At 22.6% G+C, this 22393-nt stretch overlaps 1 protein-coding gene across 2 annotated transcripts; it reads right to left on the bottom strand.

Annotated features, from left to right (window-relative positions):
• Nucleotides 1-1888: 1888 nt before the first annotated feature.
• LOC122854636 (protein N-terminal asparagine amidohydrolase) lies at nucleotides 1889-22357 on the bottom strand. 2 transcript variants are annotated; one of them, XM_044155468.1, is made up of 8 exons: nucleotides 21789-22357; nucleotides 13361-13463; nucleotides 6058-6245; nucleotides 5211-5276; nucleotides 3639-3821; nucleotides 3359-3567; nucleotides 3085-3246; nucleotides 1889-2997 (listed from the first exon to the last, which is right to left on the bottom strand). In XM_044155468.1, the coding sequence occupies exons 3-8, from the start codon at nucleotides 6242-6244 to the stop codon at nucleotides 2860-2862; spliced, it is 945 nt and encodes a 314-aa protein (XP_044011403.1). In that variant the 5' UTR covers nucleotide 6245; nucleotides 13361-13463; nucleotides 21789-22357; the 3' UTR covers nucleotides 1889-2859. The 2 variants fall into 2 exon arrangements, with proteins under 2 accessions (XP_044011403.1, XP_044011404.1); XM_044155469.1 differs by lacking the exons at nucleotides 13361-13463; nucleotides 21789-22357 and adding an exon at nucleotides 8039-8415.
• Nucleotides 22358-22393: the final 36 nt, after the last annotated feature.

The following is a 22393-nucleotide window of genomic DNA, read 5'->3' as shown; positions in this document are numbered from 1 at the left end:
GGTAACACAGGAGGTGAACTAGAAACTACATAAAATACCTCTTTGCTCATTCTATGATCCTGTTAAAAAATTAATCTCGCCACTATTTTTTTTTCAATTGCTTTTTAAAAAATAAAATTTATTTTTAAAATATCAGGAGAGCAGGTAACACAGGAGGTGAACTAGAAATTACATAAAATACCTCTTTGCTTGTTCTATGATCCTGTGAAAAAACTAATCTCGCCAGTATTTTTTTTTTAATTGCTTTTTAAGAAATAAAATTTATTTTTGAAATATCAGGAGAGCAGGTAACACAGGAGGTGAACTAGAAATTACATAAAAGACCTCTTTGCTCATTCTAGGATCCTGTTGAAAAATTAGTCTCGCCAGTATTTTTTTTTTAATTGCTTTTTAGAATAAAATTTATTTTTGAAATATCAGGAGAGCAGGTAACACAGGAGGTGAACTAGAAATTACATAAAATACCTCTTTGCTCATTCTATGATCCTGTGAAAAAATTAATCTCGCCCCTTTTTTTTTTCAATTGCTTTCTAAAAAATAAAATTTATTTTTGAAATATTAGGAGAGCCGGTAACACAGGAGATGAACTAGAAATTACATAAAATACCTCTTTGCTTGTTCTTTGATCCTATTTAAAAATTACAATAAATTTTTGTTTTCAAAATTTCAGCGAATTTTTTATTTTATCAGAAAAACATAAATCAAAGAAACTAAACTTCATAAAACATTCAATATCTTTCTAGTCATTTCAATTCTGTCACGAAATTAATTTTTTTTTTTTTCGTTTTTTTAGCGAATTCGTAAAGATGAAAAAATAATGTTCATGATTCATGAATAAAAAACTGAAATTTCCACATTATCAATTAAACTCTGAATTCTTATTTAACAAGAGTTAGTAAAATATATAAATAAAATCTTATAAATAAATTTGTGCTCTAGTGTCATATTATCTGTCGAGTGCTGATATGAATTATAATCCCATGTTTGAATTTCACTATCAAAATTCTCTTAATCGATGGGGACACTAGTGAAGCGTTGTTGTGCGGTTACAGTTGAGATTGATGAGAAGAAAGGCTAAGATCGATCGTATACTAAGCCATTATCCGAACAACTACAACAAGCTTGATAGCAATTTTTTATTTATATTTTATGTGAAAATATTCTTCATCCTCTCTATCAGAAAAAAAAAGCTTTCGCTCCTTTTTCTTTTTTCCTGCAATTTGTTCGATCAATATAAACAAGAAACAAAATAAAAAATATATAAGTATAGTTTGAAAAGTCAAAAACGTGTCTCAACTATTACTCGTTTCTAACAAGCCAGTTTCGTTATAGTTTTTTCTTTGTTTCTAAAACTAAATACATGCATTTCTCAAATGAAATATACAAAACTTTTTAACTAACTAATTTTTTTTAAATACATTTTTTTTGTTTCGAATTATAAAGATACATTTCAAGCTATGAAAAGATTAAGTTTGATAAAATTTTAAAAAGATTTTATTATTAAAAACAGATAATTAGTAAAGTAAAGTTTTCTTAGTTGAATATACATTTATTGGATTAAAACAAGAAACTGCTCAAAGCTCTTGTAGAAAGAAAAATGTCTGTAAAATAATAAAAAAATTGTTATTAATATTTTTTTTTTCGTGAAGGTCACGTTGAGCTGTACACTGCTCCAGGCATCACTTTAAAATAATTAATTTACATATTGATATCTTCACAAACACCCTGGAGAAAATTAATTAATTATACATTTTAATTGACTCATAATGAAGTAACTTCAACAACTTCAACATGTTTATTTTTATTTTTTTAATATTTCAATATTTAATATACTTTATTTATCGTATAAATATATCACCAAACAATATTTATTAACTACAATCGTTTATTTATGCAATTTCTTTTTTTTTTAAATGATAAATAATCTAGTTAATGATGCTAATTAATTATCATTTATTATTTCAACCTCTGAAGCAACTGAAAAATGTTAAATGATCAATTATAATCATAGTTTTCAGAAGTTATCACTATCAGACGTTTTTATAATTTTTCTTATTTTTTTCCATCATCATTTTACATCACTCTGTCTAACAATAGCTTCTAGAAGATTTTATTTTTATTTTTTTTAATAACTTTCATAATTTCTACGTAAAAAATAAAAGAAATAAATGAAAAAAAAAAAAAAAAACTTATTTAAAAAACAATAGAGAGCAACGAAAAACAACTTAATGACTACAAAAGAAATAATTTTTTTCTTAATATTTTTGTTACTTAATTTGTATACCAAACGTTTTGTTTTTTTTTCCATATAATAATAGTAAAAATATATCTCTTCATAAGTCTAATGATAATTATAAATGTTTGAAATTAATTTTGTAATAAAGGCTAGCTAGTTTATCACCGAAACGAGAAAAACAACGATATTTTTAATTTTATATTTCAACGAAAAAAAAAAAACAAAAAATAGCAAGACGTTTATTATAGATAGAAATTAATAATTGTTTTCTCGAGTTTTAATAATGAAAAAATTATGGCAAAATTGTTTAATAATAAAAAAAAAGAACAAAATAAAATTACGACAAATTTTACAGAAATTACTAGCAAGCCTATTCTACAGAAAGAAAGAAATAAAAAAAAAAAATGAAAAAAAAATATTATGTACATCGTATTGTATGTTTAATATTTATATAGACACCTTTACTATTATCCTCATGTAGAATCGATATATGGCAATTGATTATTAAATAACTTAAAGAATCATTAATCCAATAATTAAAAAATTAAGATTCTTATTGAGAGGATAATTATATTGTTATCTCGATAGCAATTTTTGTTGTTTTTTAATCATTGACAAGTAAATTAAAAGTTAGTATCATAACGAATTGGTTGCCAAACACCAGTGGCTTCATCTCGACGATAATAATGTGGTCTGTTGTCTCGAAAAACTGTCACAGCTGGAAATTGATTATCCTGAATGTATTTTAATGTTGCTCTTACCTAAAAAAAAAAATTAATAATAATAACTATATAATAATATTTTTATTTGAATTTGAATTATCAAAAAAAAAAAAAATTTAATATTACCTGAGAAACAAAATGTGGAGGTTCTACATCAGGTGCTGTTGATAAATGTTGAAGAATGAATTGATCAGTTTGTGCAAGCCAAAGATCAACTCCACGAAGTGGATCATAATTGAATGGACCAATTCTCAAGAGACCAAGTGTACAATCATAAACATCTAGTACCTTAAATTGAATATTGTTATTTATTTATTTTTAATTATTATTTTTCATTTGAAATTAAATTTCTTTTCTTTTTTTTTATCATAGTTATTTATAAATTATATAATTAAAATACCTGTTGGCCACCTGTCAAATGTCTAGCACATCTTAGTGCTTGATCTGGTCCTTTGTCTGGAAATGTTGCTGGAAATATTTCTCCAGTTTTAACATTAAGTCCAATACCATAAATAACTGGCCAATGAATACCACCTCTAACTGTTGTATTTAATTCACCAACACAGCATAATGTCAAATCAACTTCAATAAGTTGTTTATGAAAAGCAGCTAAATTGAAAAATAAATAAATAAAATAAATAAATATAAAATTATTTCATATTTTCATTAAATATACTTACAAAGTATACTGTAAAATAATTCTTCTGAGTAATTTCTCGGATCAGAATAACCACCGACAAGTTGAAGTTCAATTCTTCCTTCTGGAAATCCAAGTGCAAGCTCAGTAACCCTTTGAACCATTGCTGATGCTGCATCTTCAGTTCCAGCACCATCAAGATGTGCCAAAGCAACAGCTCCTGATCCTGATAAAAATTAAATAAATATACATTAATTCAATTAATAAATATGATTACTCAAACATATACCATCTCAACTTGTATTAAAAAAATAAATAATAATCCATGTTAAAATTTACAATGCAATTGTCTGACATGACATACGAAAAAAAAATAAATAAATAAACAAGGTAATGTAATTTATTTTAACACAATCAAGACGATCCCAACATACATACACACACCTACGTACAGATCACGGGTATAAAAAGAAAAAAAAAAATAATAATTTTATAAAAAAAAATAGCGGAAATAAATAGAGTCTCATTGCAAGATATTTCAAACGACGTGCCGACGTATGTTAGATAAAAAATAAATATATATATAAAAAATCTTGTAAAGAGAGAAAATTCAGCGTGTATGAAAGACAGCTGAATAAAGCAGGTATATACGTATGTAAAGCATCGTGGAAAATATGGATGCATATACAAAGTGTTGCTGATATCGTTTATAAAAAAAAAAATATATAAAAATGAAAATACAAAAACAAGTGGTGAGAGAGAAATGTTATGGAGCGTAAGAAAAAACAAGAAAAAATAAAAAACATTAAGTATGTATTTGTGTGCTTATAAACACGTATAAATAATGTTTAAAAAAGGAAAAAAATAGTAAATTTAATCGTGAATAAAATGAAACATTGTAGGCGTCATGCACACTTGTATATTTGCCAATATTTGCCATAAAAAATAAAATAGAAAATTTAAAAAGATAAAATAATAATATGGAAAAAAAAAAAAATTAACTACTTTATATAAAATCAAATAACTAAAATATATATATGAATAAATAATAAATTTCAACATGAAATATAAAATTTTAAATACAATGTATATTTTACATTATTGACTCAAGTAAATTCACTCGCCGGTATGCATAATTTGCTATTTTTCAATTGATGTTGAATTAAACAAAAAAAAAAAAAAAATACTTTCCACTCGAAACATTTTACTGTATGTGTGATAATGACGCTAAAGAGGTCGTGACATTTTGATAATGTGTGCAAATACCACTGATAAATTAGCAAAAGGATTTTTTTTTTTTTGTTTAATGTAAACAAGTAAAAGAAAAAAATAATACCAAGAATTGTTTCTTAACTAAATTTAAAAAATTATATCTATAATAAAATTATAAGAGTCATAAAGCTTGATTATCCATTAAAATCTTTGATAATATTTTTAGAAAGTAAAAAAATTAATTTGTCAAAAAATTTTTGCATACAATAATAGATCTATTTCAATTTAAAAAAGAAAATTTCTTAAAATGGTATTTGTGCTTTGTTTAAATTTATTGAATATAAATTTTTATCTATTTATTTTTTTTAGTTTAATTTATTTATAATTTTAAATTATTGCATACCTGAATGCCTGACAACGACGATTATGCACGTGGTCATGTCGTCAGAGCCCAGGATATTCACGTTCTCTGAAATAAAATAAGGAAGAGTATATAATTAAGTACATAGATTGTAATTCAAATAATAAAATAGTATATACTAAAGCTACATTCAATCAACCTTCTTCCCTAATAGTATCTATATACCTCAAAATAACGTATACAAGATTTTAAAATAAAAAATTCAGTTCACTGGTAATTGGCAGTCCTGCCCTGCACATCTAGAACTCGTGAATTATCGATAATAATCTACGACATTCGATAGCATATAAAACTTTTACTCTTTAACACAAGTCAATCTATTCTATCCAAGTTCCTCACACTTTAAAACTTTTTCTTTTAAAGATTTTTAAAGATTTTTAAAAGATAAAAAAAAAAATGGAACATGAAAAAATTAAGCTCGAGATATTTATTTTTAATTAATTGCTAAATTACTTGTGTATATTTATATTTTATTTTAAATTTGAATTAAAATTTAATTTAATAACTCAAATAATATATTTTTTTTTAATTAATTTTCTATTATAACAAGTAATACAAATAAAATTTTGACTTTGAGAATATCACAAATAATTGAATTATATATTATCCAAAATCAAATGAAAGTTTTTATATATCTTAAAAATGAAATCACGACTTTGAACAATATATGTATATAAAATTGTGCAAGTAAAAAAAAAAGTTTTGTTATATGTTAACTTTTCTAGGCTATTATTTTAAAATGTGTATTTTTACGAGAAAAAGCACTCGGAAAATTCAACAAGTGAGTTAAAAAATAATGTGATAAAATAGGTAAAAAAAAAAGACTCACTGTCATGGGGTAGTGTAGCAGCCATTTCACGTTGTTGAACATAAAGAAGACCAACTGGTCCAACTAATTTTGCTGGCATTGAGTGTAAATGTGCAGCTGTTTCACGATAAACTGGATGAGATGCATACAAGGATCTGCTGTCAGCTGGAGCCTCCTCTTGGAGAACTCCATTTACTACCAGCACCATCCTGAAAAAAAAAATATAAATAAAACAAATTAATAAAAATATCTTAATTAATATTTTTTCATTGATTTATAAATTTAATTTTCTTTTGTTTTTCATTTATGGATATATTTATTTTTTTTTATTTTAACCTCTGGTATTATTTAACCACCTAAAAAGTATTTTTTTTTTTTTTATTCTTTCAAGTACGTTATATGATAAAGGCACGCAAAACGTATTACAACCAGGACCATAATATTTTATGCTCACGTATTAAGTCGCATTTTGCGGGCATTAATTTCATCGCCAGCCAGAGTTAAATCATTTAATTTTTCATTCCTCAGTAATAGTCAATACACGTAATTACATATTTAAATTATTTGGTAACATAAAAAAAAATAAAAATTAATACCATTTTTTTAAATATTAAAATACAGATAAATAAATTAAAATTTTATCAAATTTATTTGTCTTATTTAATGTTAAAATCATTATCGAGAGTAATGTCTTTATTTTTTTTTTCATTTATTTTAAATTTTAAATCATATCTTGAGGATGATTTTTTTTTAAAATTATTTTCGTAACATGATAAATATTCTGTATGTATTTATTAAGTTTTAAAATCTCAAGGGAATAAAAAAAAAAATTATTATTCTTTTTTTGTTTCGAGGCATAGACTTTAATATCTAAAGTCCATTACACAACCATTTTAGTTTTTTTTTCTTATTATTATTTTTTTATTTAATACCAGCAATACAGAGTATGTTGAAAACAACCGGTTGATAAGAGGCACGAGGAGTTTATAAATGATAAGACAATTGTTATGATTCAATGCTGATGAATTAATTATTTTTAAATAAACAAATTTTATTTTTTTGCTTTATTTTCTTATAAATTATTTCGAAAGATTATATTGTTTTTTTTGTTTTGCAGAATTTTCATTTGGTTTTTTTAAATTTTTTTTCATACAAATTTAAAAAAATATTGACAAGTGTCAATATGAAAATAAAAAAATATTGTATTTGTATAAAAATTATAAAATTCTTTTAATTAAAAATGAGAAAAGTTTTATTTTAATCATAGCATGCTTAAAACCTTTTAAAGAATTTATTTTCTTTTAATTATAGCTTTAAATTTACACGTTAACTTTTTTCTTAATTAAAAATAAAACTCATAAAATAAAACTTTTTACTAGTGAATGGAATTTAAGAGATATAAAATTTCGTAAAATTGAGTTGAAAAAAATAACTAAAAAAAGAACGATTATTTATACACAAATATTATGCGCAAATAATATTTACTATTGCGTGAAATAGAAAGGAAATGTTAATGCCAACGATTTGCCTTACAATAAAGTCGTCAATCCAAGTTTTGTATTATATCTCGACAACGTGATCTAGTCTTGTACACTCTTGTGTTAAAATATCCCATTGTCAAAGGAATGGAAAATAAATAATAAAAAAAAAATTTGTAAAAAATAAAATAAAATAAAAAAACTAGAAGACAAATCTGTTGGGATCGAAGATCACCAAGAAGAACTTCTATTGTTGCTAAAGAATAAAAAAAATAAATAACATATTGATATTATAAAAATAAAATTTAAATAAATAAAAAAATAGTATATAGAAAAAATGAATAAATAAAAAATCTATCAATTGTTCTTTTAAAATCTAGTTCAAGTTTAAATTCTCACATAATTATATATAATTTTAAACTAATATTTGTTTAAACATTTTTTTATTTTTCTATTAATATTCGTAATTTCATTGAGTTGAAAAACAAAAAAAATATTACAAGTAAATATGTAAATTTTCTTACCCGTTTTATTCAACAAAAAAAACACTTAAACGATTAATTTTTAGTTTCACAATAAACACACGTATAAACACAATATTTATTTAGATAATAAAAAAAAAAAAAAGTAGAAAATAATAAAAAACAATTAAACACAATCAATCAATGATTTTTTATGAAATTTTTTTTTGTTCATAACCAAGTTGAGAAATAATTATTTAAAATATAAGAAAGTTGAAAAAAAAATACTTGATGATTGTTTGAATTATACTGTATTAAAAAAATGGCCATGAATCAAAGTACAAAATACGAGAAGCAACGTTCATTCAAGACGTTCGTCTGTTGACTCAACTTGTTATTAACAGAAATGAAAAAAAATAAATAAATAAATAAATAACAAACTAATTATGCCAACGTTATCAGGCATGTTTTTGATTGGTTAAGAAAACCGGCGCGTTGTAGCAAGTAGGAGGGATCAAAATCAAAACTTGACCAACCAACATGCTTCTTCAAATCAGATACAACAAACATACAAAAAAAATAATATATTTTAATATTAATCAACTTGAGAATATATTTATTTTTATCCTTTAAATGTAAATGTGTTTATTAATTAAATTTTTTTTTCTTTTATTTTTTCATTATTGTCACGTAAACATTTCATTATTATTATTTTTTTTTTTTAATTGATATTTTCAACATTGACACGATTAATCATATTTATTTTAACAAAAAAACAAAAAAAATAATAAGTAAATTATTTAATGGCTTTTGAATTAATTATTAATTATTAATATTCATAGTATATTCTTATTATTTCTTGAATAATAATTTGTATATTCTTTTAATGATCTATTGAACAGATGTTTATTTTTTTTTTTATAAAAATGTTGCTCGATTAATTTTTTGTTGAGTCAGAAATTTTCTTGAAGGTTTTGCTCATTCAAATTAAAAAGAAAAATTTTATTAATCGTGTAGAAAAAAGGATAAATATTTGATATATATTTTTTTTTTCTGTAATTTTATTAATGGTTGTATAATGTGAATGACACAAGAGAGGGTAAAAATAAATAAATAACTAAATGAACGAAAAAAAAAAAGTTGTATAACGGATAAAAGATGAGAGAGAGTAAATATGTATAGATGATTATAATCTTCAGTTGAGAAAGGCACCCTGTGAGAAGAATTAAAGAGGGCACATGAAAACTCACACACTTGATTTGTTAGGGATATTGTTAGATAAGTATCGTAAATAGACGATCGAATGTAAATGTCGATGAGAAAAAATTCGTAACATATTATATGGGATTGAAGAACGTCTCTTGGCATAGATAATAAATATTTATAATTTTAATTTATACACATTTATTGAGTGCATTATCGTAAATATTTTAAACAACAAAAAAAATATATTTATGTCTATTATTTATATTCAAAAGGGTATTAAAAGTTACGCCCATTTTATAAATTTAAACACAAGAAATTCGTTTGATTATAATCAATATTAAAAGACACATTTTACCCTGTTACCAATTTTATCTTATGATCAAAAAAAAAAAATCATGTAATATATTGTATTCTTTTTTTTTTTACTAACCAAATAGTGTTAGATTTTATTTTTCAATTTATTTTAAATGTTAATTGAAAACGGAAATATTAACAGATATATTTTTCGGGTTGATACTTTAAGAGTCTTAAAAATAGATATGAATTCTAAGAAATTTTTATTTTTTTAAAAGATGTTAAATTAACAACCACATCGTCATATAATAAGTTGATGTATGAGATTACATGGCGGTGATGGCTATCACTATTGTGTTGCCATAAAATTACACACTTTGAAAATTCATTATAACAAAGTATATTTAAAGCTTTTAAAAAAAAAATTATATATATTTTTATCATCATATATTAATAGCACAGCTTTTGAACAATATATTGTTATTTTTAAATTTTAATTTTTCTATAAATATTCATAGCTGTATTTATACAATTATTATTTTGTCAAAAAATTTTTATAAAAATTCCAAGTCATTTAATAAAACCCAGATAAAATATATATATATAAAAAAAAAAAAAAACATTCTAATAAAAATGATTTAAAAGAACATATAATTGTGTGAAAAACATTAAAATGATAAAATAAATAAATACGTGTTATGACAAATGTAAAACGAATAAAATAAAAATAAAAAAAATACTTTTTATCAGTTCAAGTTCTATCGTTGGTTTTAAAATAAAAATTAATACAAAAAATTCTGTTCGGCAATCAATTCTATAACTCAACTCTTATATATGTAACAAACGTGCCAGATAAATCATCACTAACTCAGAATATATACATATTACATGTTAAATTATATTTCTATATGGAGCAAAGATAAGAAAAAAACAACCAGAAGCTGCGCGCAAGAGACGCACAATAAAATCTCATCATAAAAAAAATCCAGAAAGGATAAAAAAAAACATATTCCAATGATATTTTATTATCACAAAATGTATTATTATTATTGAAAGAAAAAAAAAAGCCATATTAAAATTATCAAATAGTTTGAAAAAAGAAAAAAGGCTTTAGTTATTTTATTTTGTTAATTTAAATAATTCAAAAGTGAATTTATAAAATAGCCTGTATAATTATATTGACAAACAATACTATTATTCGAAAGTTATATAGATGAAAATTTATTGTATATTGTAAATAAAATGAGAATCAAAGAAACTTAAAGTAGGTGCTTTCGTGAGCATAATTGTTTGGAGGCTGTACGAATCTCAACAACACGGAAATTCACTTGAAAAGTAGCCATTACCTTAATTATTAGTGTCTCAATGGCAACAATCCCTGGGATATTTTTTTTTTTTTACTAAAAATTTATATATCTCAGCTCTACAATTGTTATTATACAACTCCAAGTAAATAATTGTAAAAAAAAAACAAAAGACATATTATATTTATATATATAAATAATTTGTGTCATGCAAACATTATAATTATTAATGTTTTTTTTTTTTAAAATTAAATTTCTATATATATAATTTTTTTGTTCAATTAAGAGAATATATATACACCATCAAATTACAATCCATTTTACTGTGTGGCAATACGTTTAGTTCACATCGTCATAAATCTTGTCTCCAAGCTCGTGATTCATTTGGGACAGTAACGGGAAGTAAATTCACAACGATGCATTACATGCTGAGGGTATATGCTTATCCTGTAAAATCTGGTATATAACATTTTATAAGGACATAATTCAAAGGGACGACAACAAGTCAAACGTTTGATCAGATCAAATCTTTTAAACTTAACCTTCGTAATATTCATTTTATTTTTTATTATTAATTTATCAAATTATTATATTAATTTTTTTCCTTTAAACTTATTTGAATATTTTATAGACAAATGAATTTGATTTTTTGTTTTAAATTTGATATTTTTATAGTTATTTATTTGAATAAAATATAATAAAACAAGCCAATTTATGAGGAATGTTGTGGAAAATAAATTTCATCAATGTTTGAACCCGCATAATATTAAAATCCCTGAGAAAGCCAGAAATAAGAATCCTATTTACCCACCAGTAGTTATTTATTCAATTGCACAAAGTCTCTCTCTCTGTAGCATCATCGATTACCCCCATTTCCATGAATCGATCTGGTATAAGTATAAGCAGTTTTTATTTTTTAAAAAAACTAAGAATCGAAATGTAACGGTTAGTAAAACGGTACAGGACTCATCCCATAGCATAGAAAACTATTTTTATATTTAATTTAAAAAAAGAAAAATTATCTATAGCTCTATAAATTAAAGAATATATATATATAAATAATTTAATTAATAATTTTTAATACACTATTCAATGCTTTTTTTTTTTTCAAATTGAAATTCAATTAGAGAAGACTTTAAATTAGAAAAAAGTAGAGTGTTTATATTAATATATAAATTAATAAAAAAATTAATTTTTTTTATTATTTAAAATATCAATAGTAAAAAAAGAAAAATATATGTAAAAAATTTATGGTTGATAGGCCTTGTTGGTATTAGCATAAACCAAGATGCTTGTGAATCTTTATAGACCCATATTGTAACATGTGCCTACTATCTTAATGATTAATTAGTCAGTATAATTAGATGCCTAATTACCGACTGATACAAATCTGTGGCTGACCAAGTAATCACGATATGCAAGACAAGGCTTTGTATATATATGTTAAGATAATGAATGATGGCTATGTGTGTGTATGAAATTGCCATCAGTGACATCGATGATGTACGTTTATATATATGCTTATATGAATATATACTGTACAAGGTAATATACAACCCCCATAAGCTACTCGAGAAATAATTTAAATTTGACTATTGATCTATTGACTTTACATTGACACTTGAATTAAAATATATATCACTTTAATTTTTAATAATAAAATAAACATACATGAATTTTATTATTTGCAAATTAAACTTTCTTAAAGATACATTTAATAAATGTAATAATTGTTGTCAATTTTATTGTTAACATGGGAATAATAATATATATTTTAAATATAGAATTATATATATAGAATGTAATTTATGAGTTTTCCCTTTCGTGTCAGAGCACAAACGGGAATGATAACGGATATAATAAGAGAGTAAGATAACGAGTGACGCCAAAGTTACTGCGTCGAGATAAATAAGGGAAAGCGGATTATGTTCTCTGATTTTATGTTATATATGTATAATATATCAAATAATATTTTTGTGTATATATTATGTATTTATAAATATAATAATAATGCTTTATATATATCAAGAGTAAAACCCGGTCAAGGGCCTACTTGAATTAAAGAGAAAAACGTTTTTTTTTTTTTTTTTTAAATATAGAGGGAAAGGATTATCGAGCAGTGAGAGACAACGATGCTCGTTGAGATATGTATCAGACTGAAATTCATGGTCGAGTTCACCACATCTTAATCGTAGAATTTACCTTCAATGTGTATATATATATTTATTCACAATGTTTGGTGCAAGTCTTGAAGGTGTTTTCTCATTTTAACGCCCCTCTTTTTTCATTTTTTTTTTTTTTGTTTTCATACACACCGATTTCGATAAAGACAATGCTTTTTCATTGTTCAAGTTACGGATCGTTGATCTCACTTTATACTGATAATATTACACTCACGATTTCTTTAGCTATTGATTTTATAATTTGTCTATTACACAAAAAAAAAAAAAAACCTTACAATTTAAAAATAAAAAAATCCTGTAAATTTATTTTTATCAATAAAAAAAATTTGATTAAACTATTTATCATTTAATTATCATTTGAAAAATTTTATATTATTATTATTTAATAAAATTCTTACCTGGTTAAATATATCAAATAACTTTTATGAAAAAGGACACGTTCCAGCCGCCATTATTGAGAAATTGTTGCCTAAAATCCTCAGCCTAAGGCAGATGATTTATCTGTAACAAAAAAAAAAATTAAAATTAGAATATATTCTATAGAATTTTAACAATTTATAAAATTACAATAAAAAAAAAAAATTATAATAAAATTATAACTGGACGCAGCTGATAATTATGGAGTTGAACAAAATGTTAATTTAACATTTGATAGAAAATTTGAATTGTAGATTGACATGAAAAATTTATTATTTATTTTTTTTTTGTATTTTAAAAATTATGATTCTGTTTTTTTCCATTTCATTAAAAATACTCGTAAATTTATAATTTTATTTGACACATTTGATTGGTCTCAATGTCGGACAGCACCTGCGTTATACTACTTGTTTTTTTTTTTTTTTACTTGTGTGCATGTGTGTGTATACAAAGTCCTTCAATAAAAGACGTAGTGTATTCTCTCTCAATTTCATTTTATGCTAAAACATCAAATATGTCAATTTACATACAGTGGCCAGACCGACATTATCTGCATATTTATATATCCCCGATCAACTTCCTTCGATTGTCCATTTTTTTATTTTTTTTTTTTTTATATACAACACAAAGCGCATAAAACAAAATCATTCATAATAAATTTCATTTTATTTTCATCGTAATAAAAAAAAAAATAAATAAACGTTCATTATTTTAATTTTATTGAATCGCAAAAAGAAAAAAAAAAAAGTTAATTAAATCCATAAATTAATAAGAAAGAAGACAAATAAAAAAATAATCTATTTTAAAATTATAATAGAGAAAAATAAACAATTGAAATAAAAAATAAATAAAATAATTTCAATTGACAATTTAATTATATTTTATTTTGATATATAAAACCTGATGGTGTGGCTAACTTGGACAGCAATAATTGTGTGCATTGAGTGAAGAGTTGCGGAGGGCAATGAGAAAAGATGTTGAGGTTTTGAGAGGAAAATAAAAAAAATAAATAAAAAAAAGGGTAAAATCAGACGGGTAGTTTCGTTGTACGTATAGACACACACGATGGTCCGCATTCCATGAGTGGAACAACCGGTACACGTACCAGCGGTTCTCACTGTCGGTTGTATATACTGATTACTTAAAATATACACACACATATATACATTTGATTATATACATTGAAGAATTGAATACGTATCCAGTGAAAAAGAAAATAAAAAAAAGACAAATTAAATGAGTGTGTGGAGAAAATTAGAGAAAAAAAATAGACAATAATAACAACAATAAAAAGGGTTATTTTACTCTTTAAATTTATAAATGAATTTAACTTAAATTTGTTGGGCGTCGGCTGTCAGAAATGACCAATGCATTATGCAATTCAAAGGAAAATTTTACCTTTATTTTGCGGAAGTTGAAAAAAAAAAATAAATAAATATATTTCCGGGTTTAAAATTTATTAAATTTATATATATAATTAAATTATTATTTATTAAAAATATATTTAATAAATATTTTAAACAATATAAATATTGTTAATAATTATTATTTTTTTTTATTTATATTTTTTAAATGCAGCTAAGTATAATTTTATTTTAATTCGAAATATTATTTTCATATTGTTATTTATTCATTTAAAAAATTTATTATTAATTTTCATTATTTAATAATTATTTTCTCCTATCATGGTATATATTTTTTTTTATATGATTCTTTTCTTATTCTTCTTCTTTTTCCTATTTTTATTTTTTGTATATTATATATGATTTTTTTTTCATTTTGTCTTCATCTTGAGACTGAGTTTCTGATTTATGTTGCCCCCAGGGGCGTCCAGTTGCCATGGACACATATATATAATAATATTTCATATATATATATATGTATTATATACTGAAAATCTCTGTTGCACGTGCGCTCATCTTAAAAGCGTCTACGTGCACTAACGTGAATTTAACTTGAACTTAACTTATGTGGTTTTGCATATTTTTAGATTGGTTTATGAATTTTTTTATTTATATGGTGTTTATAAAATAATAGTGTATTTAAATAAAATATTATTTATTTATATTGTCATCTTATTTTTAAGTTATAAGAAAAATTTGTCTGTCACTTTTATTGGATGTAAAATTTTAAAAAATATTTGTAAATGAAGTGAAATTATTATTCTCGATATTTTTTTATGGTCAATTGTAAATGTAGTTTTTTTTTATATACTTGAATCAACCATCATCATCGTAATCATCAAAAATGATTATCTTCATTCAACACGGTGAAATTTTATATATGCCAATGAAGGCTGACTTTAACGACTCAATAACAATTACTATTTACAACCAAAAATAATTATCAAAAAATAAAAATAAATACTTGTTTTATCATTTTTTTTTTATTCATTACTATATTATTATTAAAATTTTCTCTATTTTTTTTTTCTAATTAAAAATTTCTAAAAGAAAATTTTTAAATTTATGATCAAGTAAATTAAAAAATAAATCCATAATTATGACAAGAAAAAATTTTATATACTTAAAAAATTGAAATTCATGAAATATAAGTTTTTAAAAATAAAATAATAAAACAGAGTATTTAAAGGGTATTTAAATTTCTGTCTCAATTTTTTCCAAGAAATTTAACTAAGCTAATTTTCTTGGAAAAAACATAGCCCTATTTCTCGAAAAAATATTCATTCAAAAATACATTGAATGAAATTTAAAAAACTCAGAGTTTATAAATGGAAAAAAAAAATAAAAATAAATAGAGACTGTTTGACAGCAACATTAGCACGTGCTCACAACTCCCCGATAAAAATAAAATTAAAATCAAATAGATCTTTCATCAGGTGTATCTGGCTGTCATGTAATAATTTTTCTTTACATCATATTGAATAATAAAATCCATCAATTGCAACAACTGACGTTTAATAATTATTTTATAATTTAAATAATAAATATTAATCTACAATTGATGATTCAACTCATTATTGACTCATCAATTTATAAATTTTGGCATAAATTAATTAAAAATTTTTATAATGAATTTGGCAGTATGAGGATCAAAATTATTCTGTAATATCAGACATATTCCACATACTCATGATGATGATATATATACACATGATTGTGTAGGTGGTGTTGATTTATATATATATATGTATATGCTATATATAAACATGGACCATGTAGTCGTCTAATTGGAAACCGTACCGGGTCTATATACAAAGTGTACTTTATACTCGTATGAAAATCACCTCGTTAGTTACCCTCCTCTGTTGCTGACTGGTTGGCTAGTCGAATGAGCGTGTGCCTCCTCTCATAAAGGACGAAACTCGTAGCCGTGGGAAACTATCTTTGAATACCGTTGTAAAAGCACAAGAATATACACAAGAAATTTATCTATGATTTTAGATATAAGTACATATATACCATCATGCTATTCATGTTACTTTATGTCCATCTATATTTTTTTTTAAACTAAAAAATTATTTTATCATATTATTATATAAAATATATATAGATAAATCAATCAATAAATTTTTATCAATACATTTTATAAATGATTAAATAAACTAATAAAAAAATTTATTTATAATTAATAGTAAAAAAGTAGAATTTAATTTTTCTTTTATCATTTAAATAACATTTAATAAAAACTTTAAATCCAATTTTTTTTTTAATAGAAAATTTTCATCTATTTACTAAATATAGTTTTAATAATTTTAATTTTTTTAAATTTCTAAAAAAATTACTAAAAAATTTCTATAAAATTAATGAACTTGTAAAAATATTTTTCATCAATTTATATATAGAAAAAAAAAGCAAAGATATAGAATCGTAAAAATGTAAAAATTAAAATAATGAAAATAATAATTTTATATGTATATACTTGAATGCTTGTGATTATGGTATTTTCTTGTCTACCTGCTATATAAACGAATAATTATACGGTAAATGGATACAGTCTTGCTTTGTTTTGTTTTTTGTCTTATTATTTTTTAAATTGTTTGTTTTTTAATGGCAATGTTCTCTCTTTAGCCTACTATTACAATGACACACAAGTTTTGCATGCAAAAACTCATTTTGCCTTTCTCTGATCATCATTCTTTTGCTTTTATAGTGTATATATTTTTTTTTATTTATTTTATACGAAATAAATATAAATGGATTTAATGACAAGCTGAAGATATACCCTTAGTATCTTTAAGTGGCTTTCACAAATTAATGATATCTCTTTATATTTTTTTTTTTTGAAAATATATGTGATGGGCTTGTTTATATATCACATCTTTAAATCAATATAAAATACTTTCTATTGAATTTAAAATATAATATTTTTTATATATACGATATGTTTATGTTTATTTTCTAAATATTAACAATATATTATTTTTGTTTTTTGTTCAATAAAATTAATGGGATATCACACAGACAGTTGAGAAGATTAATAAAAAAAAAAAATGTTTTTTTTTGTTTTTTAAAAATTTATAAAAGAATATGTCAAATAAATTTTATTAAATTGTTAAGCACCTTTTATTATTATTTTTTTTTTAATGTATTTTAATGAGAAATTTTTATATATTGCTTCTGTTGAAATTCTAAAGAACAACTCAAACCAACGATGATATTAAAATCATTAAGTATAGACATTTGCTTTTATCATGTACATAAATGCAAATGTCATTTATTTGTTTATTTAGTACATTATTTATTAATAGAAATTAAAAGGAAACAAAAAAAAAACAACAGTTATCAATTTAATTCTCGAATATATTATTGATATTAATTTTTATCTAATAATATATTTTGTAATATTTTTTTAACATAAATAATTATAAGAAAATATTCTACATTTTTCCTTTTAATATCTACAAATATTTTCTGTATTATAAATTTTATCTAAATTTATATTAAAATAATATGAAAAAATTAAATTTCACACTTTTATAAATTAATTACTATTATTTGTTTTTAATTGCAGCATATATATATGGGAAATAGTTGAAAAATAAAAAATAGTCAGCAACAGTGAATGCGCATAACTTTGTGTAATATCGTGTGAGATAATATGTACAGTATGTATGTGTGTAACAAGTGGACACTAGTCACATATACGTAAACATTGAAAATTACTATCAGCATGTATTTGTGGACATGCGGGAGGAGACTATACAGGCGCGGTCAGATTAATGAAACTCTATGTGTATATATATATAAACAGTGTTGCTCAACCTTTATAAAGTATTTTCAAAATTTACCACTCAATTTTAATAATAATTATAATAAAAATAATATTCAAGTACCAGAAAAATTCAATCTTTTATTACAATTAATACTTCCGCTCCAAATAAATGAATAAAAATTTTGAGGCCAATCCAATCAATTATATATAAAAAAAAATTAAAATAAAGAAAATAAAATTATGAAAATATATAATTTAAATAAATTATAAATTTTGAATAGAAATTTTTCACACTTTTTTTTTTTTTGGATAATAAATAATAAAATTGTAAATTTAATAAAAAATATTTTAAATAATAGGATAAATTTTTTAATAACCATATAGTTAAAAATATAAAAAAAAAAAAAAGATAATTAACACGTTGATAATAAATAGTCAATATTTATTGAGCATATAAAATCGATATTATGATGACTATATACTAATTTAGTCTGTGTGTATTTTAAATTAGTCATGGTTATAATATGAAAATGGTTATTAAAGAATAAGACAAATAATATAATAAATAAAAATTTAAAAAAATAAACAAATTGTAAATGATAAATAAAAAAATATTAAAATATATGTGATTGCATGAATAGTTTATATATACATACAATGTCTATATATTAAAAAATAATAATGAAACGATAAGGGAGAAAAGGAGAAAAAAAAATGAAAAATGGAATTAATCTGGTCAGCCTCAGGGTGGTGTATATAATGCCTCAAGTGCCTCAAGTGCCGGCATAGAGGCATCTAATCGACTCGCTAGCCTCGCCGACGATACGTGCAACAACGATCGGATGGGGATTATATTTTTTTTTTAAACTTATTTTAAATTCATATATATATAGATATTTTCAATAGCCACGAAAAAAAAATAATATAATAATAAAATGTATTTTAATATAAATATAAAATTTGAAAATATAAAAACGATTAGATTTAATTTTTTTTTATTTATTCTATCAACTGCAGTAATAGAAAAAAGAAAATTAATAATTTAATCATACAATTGACAAACGATTGGCAGATTTTTAAAAATATTTTGCGCATTTTTTTTTTCTTTGCACTGAAACAGTTAATATGAAAAAAATTTCTCGAGTCACAGCTGTTAGAAAAAAATATAAAAGAAATACTCAACCACGTGGGAGGATATATTATTTGCCCAGACACTTTCTCTGGTTATTTATTTTAATTTTTCTTATCCACTGTACAATAACAGGGTATTTAAAAAAATAAAACTGTTCATTCAAAACTAAATAAATTCACATTTATATATTCAAAACGTGAATTTTTTAATTTTTTATATATTTTTCATTCAATAATTTAATAGAGAATTCAATTTAACTCATAAAATATGCATAAAGTCATATTAATATCATCATTAAAATTCATATTATTGTAAATTATGAATATTTATATGAAATTTAATTTTTTATTTCTTTGAATAAAATGCATCGACATAAATAAACCCAGAGGCAAATAACAAAAAAAAAACTATTATTTTACATCTTGAAATATTTATTTAAAAATGACAATGAAAATAAATCAAATAAAATTTAATTAATATAATCATAAATTTTTCTAATTTTTTTAATTTTTATTTTTTTAAATATTTAACATAGTTTTTTAGTTTATTTTTATCCTTCAAGTTCATATTGCTATTTTTCTCACATTATCAAACACACAAACATCAACATAAGTCGTATGTGAAGTTGATACGTGCTTGGTATTTTTAAGTGCATGCAAAAGCTGTGTTTATCATACCACACTGAACTGGTACTGATGATTCTACCTTATTATATTTCTGCCACTACGGCGCAATGAGTATAACACACGCAATCGCAAAAAAACAAAAAAAAAAAACGACAAAAATATATATAAATATATATTATAAAAACAAAAAACAAATTTTCAAGTATAAGAAAGTCATTAGATTGTATCGTGCGTGTAACAAATATGCACTTGTATAAATAAAAAAAAATAAACAAAAGAATTTTTTATAAAAAAATAAAAATAAATAATTAGCATCACGATTGCTTGATAAATGAAATAATTCATATTGATTTATATCGTTAATAATAACTTTTATAGTTTCTTATAAAACCTTCATTAATTTAACGATTGATTAGAATATTTAAAAAAAATATATATTAAATATTTATGAATACGATGTTTTCATAGGACAATTATTCATTTTTTTATATTCATTTTTTACAAAAAAGAAAAAAAATAGTTAATTGTTATTGCATATTTTAGCCAGTTTATTTATAACATTTACAGGAAGAAAATTTAATTATACGACCTACACTTGTTTGTATGATAAAAGCTATTTTATTTTTTTTTTTTTTTCATAAAATATTTAAATATCGTATATAATATTCAATATTTTCATAGTAATATTATTTTTTGTATGATAATAAAATTGTCTCGATAAAAAAATAAATTAATTCATATGTTAAAATGATGATTTACCTTCCAGAAATAAGTGGTTAAACAAGGTACTTAAATATGTCATCATTAAAAATAATAATAAATTTATAAACCCATCCCATTTGTCAATTTAGATTCAATTATTATTTAAACAATATATCAAACATATATAATTAATTATTTTAAAAATAAATTTATCAATTTTTTGTTTAAATTTCATTTACATAATTTAATCAAAAGTGATATAAATATATGAAAATTAATTATCATAAAAAAAAAAAAATACTACAAGTAAACTAGACAGGTAATAATTTGCAATTTATTATCTGGTTAATTGATAAATTATTATCAAAAAAAAAAAATTGATAACGGTATTAAATTAAATTACTGAAAAAAAAAAAAAAAATGCAAAATAAATATTTAAAACCTAAAACTAAACCCACCCATGTAAATATACAAATAAAAAAATTTAAAGCACTTATATACACACTAATGCACAAAATTAAATTACTTGATTTTGTGTGTTGTATGTATGTGAGTACTAAATTTGTGACGCCATATAATTTTTTTTTTTTTTTGTTCAAGTTAATTTCTTCATTCTGTGCTTATTACACACTAGCCAGAGACTTGTGTTTAAAAACGATTATGACAAACAAAAAAAAAAAAAACAAAGATTGAATAAAAAATTAAATTAACAAAAAAAAAAAAAGTGTATACATATATATATAAATAAATAATAATTAAGAGCCATTAACTCACCGACAGAGGACAGCAGAGTAGATCTCCAATTGTAGTTGATAAAATGAACAACAATAATAAATTGTTAATAATAAAAGCCGGGTTAACCAAAAACCAACGGTTTATTTATAATTTATATTGTTTAAATGATAAAATATAAATGTCAAAAATCAGGTGAATATTGTTGGGTTATGTAACATGCAACTGGTGATATATCTCTACACACACGCAATTTTTAAATTATTGGAGCAGAAAAAAAAAATAAAAAATAAAATAAACTTTTTGGCACGTACAATTATTAACAACAAATTTCAACACGGTATATATATTTTATGCAATAAAATAATATTAATTACTACATTATTGTTTTAATTTTTTTTATTAATGGCGAAATTGGAGCACTTGATTGTTTATGTTTATGATGGTTGATATGTTCTTTTTTTTTTGATAATATTGTCAACAAAAATAACTCGTGATAAATTAGTAAATAATATAAATAAACAATAGACAATATTGTGACTACATTCGACGACTACCACGACACTGTCTGCACTGCTGCTTGATGCTGATGATGCACTCAGATCAGCCTGTCAATGCAGCGTTTGGTTTTGTAAATATGTGTGTGT

This window comes from Aphidius gifuensis, linkage group LG4 (assembly GCF_014905175.1).
Source record: "Aphidius gifuensis isolate YNYX2018 linkage group LG4, ASM1490517v1, whole genome shotgun sequence".
Classification (NCBI taxonomy): domain Eukaryota; kingdom Metazoa; phylum Arthropoda; class Insecta; order Hymenoptera; family Braconidae; genus Aphidius; species Aphidius gifuensis.
Note: the sequence above shows the minus strand (reverse complement) of the source record. Positions and strands in the feature narration are given on the sequence as shown.